Source organism: Amborella trichopoda, chromosome 10 (assembly GCF_054954075.1).
Source record: "Amborella trichopoda isolate Santa Cruz 75 chromosome 10, AtrichopodaSantaCruz75HAP2 v2.0, whole genome shotgun sequence".
Lineage (NCBI taxonomy): Eukaryota > Viridiplantae > Streptophyta > Magnoliopsida > Amborellales > Amborellaceae > Amborella > Amborella trichopoda.
The window spans coordinates 3,897,696-3,903,695 of record NC_142345.1 but is presented as its reverse complement, the minus strand read 5'-3'; the positions used below and the strand labels follow the sequence as shown (position 1 = coordinate 3,903,695).

The window sequence follows — 6,000 nt, the reverse complement described above, 5'->3', positions numbered from 1 at the left end:
GGAAAATGGTTTGATAAGCTTATGACCCTATTAAAATAGGGCAATGATTTCACGAAACAGTTGTATATTAATATAATACAACAATCTTCAAAACCCATGTTAGAGAACCATGTTAGAGACTTTTGTTTGATCCAAAATTTGAAATATACACTCTTTTCATTCTAATGAACAATCAAAAAAACGAAAAATTGGAAAATGGAACCTAGAAAGTATTTTTTAGCCTAATTAACATACGCCATCCATTTTGATAAGATGGTTAGATCTAGGCCTTAGAATGAGTTTTTTATTTTTAATTTTTTAAGATGGCTTTATTATCATTAGATGAACAATTTAAAAAAAAAAGAAAAAAATGATTTTGAATTTGTAAAGGCTACGATCTTGAAATTCTACAAATGAATGGCCTAGATTCGTTGTTGGAGGGGACTCATTTTGACCATATCTAGGGTTCAAATTAAAACTTTGTTTTTTCTTTTTTGGGATTGATTAATTAGATGAAGAGAGTGTGTGCAAAATTTTGAGTCATACAAATACCACAAATATGATTTTCTAGAAGTGTCGTTGTATTATACCATAATACAACAATTGCATTAAACCTCTTTTCATTAAAATAAGTAAACCCTGACCTCATAATTCATCAAAACTTACAATTCAAGCATGGAAAAACATTTACATCAATCATCTCGGCTTGAATATATTAAACCTCTAAAAATTGAGTATATCTTAAAAAATTTTCTAAACCGTCCATTTCATCCAAATATTAAGTGTTCATAAATCCTGAAGATTTGTACCATATTTTAATTTTCAAATTTTATTACCGGTACTAGAAATTCATCGTGACAATATCTATGGCCAAAAGTGCTTTCTGCGTGAAGATTTGAGATAAGCTTTATTTTGTTTTCATAAAATCCATCGTGGCAATATCTAAGGCCAAAAGTGCTTTCTGCGTGAAGATTTGAGATGAAGCTTTATTTTGTTTTCGTAAAGCTTAGGCTCTATAGAAACTTCCTCCTTTGTACTATAATTGGTTCGAGGGCGGGAAACCGGATCCCTATACCGAAGACTGTCTCTCTTTGTCTCTCTCTGTGATCCGATGTCCGCCAGTGCGACCTGAAACCCTGTGGCCTCTATTTCTCTTCAAACCCTCATCGCTCGATGCCTCTCCTTCTACTGCAACCCCATCTCTTTCTAAACTGCAATCGCTTGAAACCCTGTATCTCAAAACCCTAAGCTGTCCTTGACACGAGGAGTTTGAGTTCGATCATTTCCAGATTGAATGTTTTTGAGTTGGACCAAAACAGAGTAATCGATCAATCCCGATCTTCGGATACCAGGTGTGATTCTCAGGGAAATCCAGATATATCTCTGTAAGTGATATGTAATTGATATCTGTAATTTCTTTGTAATTTGTTCATTAATATTGAAATTATGGAGATTTTGTATGTTAATCACGATAATGTTTGTTAATAAATGGGGGATTGCTATGCTTTATGTGCTTATCTCTGTAATTTATCTGTGGTTTGTTATATATTAGAGAAAATATTAATGACCAGTTTGTTAGTAACCAGAGAAATTAATCTAGACATATTTGTAATCGCAGAGAATTCTAAATTGCTATAACAAAGAAACTACGGACTAATTACAGTTAAATTGTAATTACTCAATGACTAATATTTTTTCTGCAATTTTACTCTGTGATGATTTCTTTGTGATTTTGTAATCTGATGAAATTTACAGAGAAATTACTGATTGTGTGATTACATATTTGAACTATTTTTTTATGAATAACATAATGTAATTTCTCTTTTACAAATTGTAGTTTATCTGGTATGGAAACAAGTTGCTACTCACTAATGTGTCAATAATTGATCCATACTTTTTCTTAATCATTAGCAAAATAAGTCGGTGATTTGTCAGTACTATATTAACAGAGTAGTAATTTGTTCTTTTAACCAAATCGATGACGAGAGTAACCTAGTTGGTACCTTTTTGCCATAAGTGATAATTTGGAATAGGGCGCAAACTATCAATCCATGATAAACCTCTACTGATATAAATTGAGAGCCAAGCTGTCGAAGCTCCAAAGCTCCTCAAGCTCATGGCTTGCTAAACAGTTCCAGAGAACCATGAGGGAGTTGAAAAGACCCTAATTGACGCCTTTGGCCACTCATGGTGTGGTTGAATAAACTAAAAAAAGGATATGTAATTCATGATAAAAAAATGAAAGGTGATGTGATGAGAGGCTATAAAGATCGTCACAGTCTCTTTTGATTGTATAAGTGGATCACTTCAAGGATTGTTGTTGAGTCTTTCATTCGACTAGCATCAGTTGAAAGTGATCATGGCATTGAAATTCCTCTACATGCGGAGTGCCTCTAGATCACCTCTCTCCCATGGTAAACAAATATGTAGATCTAATGTTTGTGACATAAAAAAAGGATAATACAAGCTTCATTATAGAGCTAGGAACATTCAAAAATTGAATCATACCTATTAGGTCCATGAAGGTCTTTAACTCCCCCACGTCTTGGCCTCCACATAAGCTCTCTCTCTCTCTCTCTCTCTCTCTCTCACACACACACACACACACACACACACGACATGTAAAGGCACCTAAGATCTCTTTCTTTCACTAACAAGCCTTTAGTCCTGCTCCACTCTTAGCCTCTCTCGCTATCTGTCTCTTTCACACTTAGCCTCTCTTCCTATCTCTTCTTCATCTCCTCTCTTCCTATCTTCCTATCTCTTCTTCATCTCTCTCGTCCTATCTCTTCTTCATCTCTCTCTCTCTCTCTCTCTCTCTCTCTCAATCCTAGTTTTTCTATGAGTTATTGGGTTTATTGGGTTTATTGTGTTTGTTGTTGTAGTATTAGTGCTTATTTTTCTGTTGAACAAAATTTTGTTTTGGTTTTAGTTTTGCTTAGCTTTTTTTTATTATTGAATATTTTTTGCGATTCAATGTTGTGTAATGCTTCTGTTTTGCATGCATTTTATGAATTGTTTTGCTTTATTATGCCTCTGTTTTGTATGAATTGTTAGGCCTTTGTTTTGTATTAATTGATATTGTTTCTGGCTCTTTCAAAGATTGCTTAGTGCATTTGGTTTCAGTTTCTAATATCAAAGCAGTAAGTGTTAGATCTTTATTTATAATGTATTGATCTCTATAGACCCCGTTCTTTACATATATTATCAGCTATTGTTTAATTGAAATGGTATTGGTATCTGATGTTTAAGTAAGAAATTATCATTTCATGTATTTAATGTATTGTCTTCCCCTTCGTGTCATTTATATTGGTCTCAGTTATTTGCTTTTGTATTTGTTTCCCTCTGAGAATTTGGATTTCTCAGAAGTTATTCGGCTTGCAAGCATCAACGATGGGTGATGAGAGAGTAAAACTAGCATTCTGTTTCGATGGCTGTTTCAAGAGAAACTCAAATGATGGGCGGCTTTTCTATAATGGTGGGAAGGTGAAGGTCACATTTTTTCCGCGAACCGGTTCCTTCAATCAACTTAAGGCTCATTTGTCGAATTTAACGCGTTACGACCCGGAAACCATGACAATTATGTATAGTGACCCAGAGTTACCAAGTCACATGACTATGGTAGATGTCAGTGATGATGGCGATGTAGCAAATATGTTGGAAACCCCTCCGCCAATTGCTATGTGCATATCAAACCGACCAATTGATTTGTACCCAGTGGAAAATCAACCTTCACTACCTAAGAATGGCCCATCAACAAGGGAGACGTAAGAAGTTTGCTTTAAAAATTTCTTCATGTTTGATTTATGGTTTTTTAGTGGTTATGTTGGGCTATAGGTCATTGAGAGATCTGAGCATTTATTCTTCTTTTTTTAACAGGCGGTCCTGTGAATCTATGGCCGAGCAAGTTGTACTCAATGAGGGTGTTGTCGCAGGTCTAAAGATTGATCACAAGACAGAGATTGAGCGTAACATCGATCCTATAGAAAGTCCCGTCAGAATGGACCATTACGAAGTTGTACTTCAGCAAGGTCAGGAGTTTGATGACGTACATATATGTCGTAATTATCTTGTTGATTATGCCATATCACATAACTTCGTTTTGAGATTTGTAAAAAGTGAGGTCGGACGTGTATGGGCGAAGTGTGCTGCAGATGGGTGTTCATGGCGAGTGCATTGTTCAAAGGTTGGTAAGACAGGTAACTTTAGGGTGAGGAGGTTTGTGAATGTGCATTCATGTGCTGGTGCAATAGGGAGCGTTCATCAGCCACTTGCTCGAAGCCAATGGGTGGCAAGAAAGATCAAAGGGCGCCTACTTGACCAACTTGATCTGACACCCAGAGACATTATACATGATGTACAACGTGAATATGGTGTCACACTGTCTTACCAGCAGGCATGGCGAGGTAAAGAGCTTGCGCTTAAGATGAGAGATGGTTCGCATGAGAAGGAATACACAAGAAATATAACAGCCACTGTCGGAAGGCCTGTCGGAAGGCCTTGTAAGAAACGACATATACAGACAGAGGTTAGAGACACAAGGCCTTATGTGTGTAAGCTCTGTGGGGAGGAGGGCCATAACCGAAAGACATGTAAAAAACCTATATGAAGTTATAGATTTTGAACGCTCACACTCCCCCCCGTCCCTCTCTCTTTATGCATGTTTAATGAAGCCTTTAGATATGATCTGATTTCATTTGAACTTCAAACAAAAAGCTGTGTTCTTAGTGCCATGTATGTGTTTATCTATGTGGATCGCTTTGCTTGTTGGGTTTATGTTACCATGTTCTGCTATTGTCTCTCTCATTGTATGAATGTGTATGTGGGGTGCTTGAAACCTTCACGAAGTGGGTCCATACAGCCACAACCTTCACACAAGGTGGGAGGGCCTTTACGTGGTGCCGAGGTTGACCGGTCCTTACATCATTTGGATGGCCCATAGGATTACGGAGAGCACCCTAGTGGTGCCAAGGGCCTTTATGAACCTGTTAGGTCCTCACTTGTTTAGGGTGCCAAGTCCGTTGAGACATTTACAGACTATTATATCCGTAAGGCCCTCAGCCTTGGGGCTTTAAGTGCGTGCTTAGGGCGGCCTTTATGGTGCTATTAGGTCCTTTAAGGACATTTACAGATCTATGGGGCCTTTACGAGCTTTATGGACCTAAGCCCCGTAAATTGAGAAATGCATTTTCCTCTAAAATGGGTCGAAATGGAAGTTTGCAAAAACGAGACTCGCATTTCCCCTGACCCATCCAAAATACTTCATACCAACCCATACTAGCTTGTGGTCTGAATAAATACTCTATTTCCTTCTCTTCTCTTGTGGCAACCCCATTTTAGCACAGCCACTTAAGGGTGGTAATCGGTAGGGTGGCAGCCCGGCCCTAAAAAATTGGGGCCTGGCCCGAGGGTTGGCTTGGTTAAATTAGGTTGAGCTTTCTTTTCTTTCATTATATATATATTATTTGGCTTGGCTTGATAGGGCTGGACTTGGGCTAGGGCTAGGGCTTTTTTGCCGAGTCAAGGGTGGGCCAAGGTCGGGTTTTTGGGAACTAGGGCCAGGGACCAAGCCCGCCCGTTGCCACCCCTACAGCCACTCTCTCCCTAGCCGACCAACAGAACAAAGCCCCTCTCCCTCTAGCAACTATTTCTCTTCCCCTTCCATTTCTCTTTGCAAATCCCATTACCATCTCAAAACCCTGGTCAGGGTTTTTCAGCAACTTTGACTAAGAAAAAGGGATACAATAAAAGGGAAAGGGAGTTTGAGATTGCATATTGGGCATGAAATCTGCTTCGAGATTGAAAGGGAAACCTTGCCTTTTGACACAAGGGGCAAAGGGAGTTTGAGACACCATCCGAACCCCAGTTGGGGCTTCCCCTTGTCTTTTGCTAACAGTTGAATGGAAAATATAGGTTTTGGTGGGCTTCACATTTTGAAGGTTTTTATGGGGTTCATTTGGCTCCAATTTTATTTCCATTTTCGGGTTGATTTTGTACCAATTCCCTGAAATCCAGACTAAC

General features: G+C 38.4%; 1 protein-coding gene across 4 annotated transcripts; it reads left to right on the top strand.

Moving 5' to 3' along the window:
• Window positions 1-1,082: 1,082 nt before the first annotated feature.
• LOC18426993 (uncharacterized) lies at window positions 1,083-4,755 on the top strand. Of its 4 annotated transcripts, none has more exons than XM_088850400.1 (3): window positions 1,083-1,331; window positions 3,349-3,746; window positions 3,859-4,755. In XM_088850400.1, exons 2-3 carry the CDS (start codon window positions 3,373-3,375, stop codon window positions 4,586-4,588), a joined length of 1,104 nt encoding a protein of 367 aa, XP_088706526.1. In that variant the 5' UTR covers window positions 1,083-1,331; window positions 3,349-3,372; the 3' UTR covers window positions 4,589-4,755. The 4 variants fall into 4 exon arrangements, with proteins under 4 accessions (XP_088706526.1, XP_011620670.1, XP_006836116.1 ...); XM_011622368.3 differs by having other exon boundaries at window positions 3,346-3,746; XM_006836053.4 differs by having other exon boundaries at window positions 1,083-1,364.
• The last annotated feature ends 1,245 nt before the right edge of the window (window positions 4,756-6,000 follow it).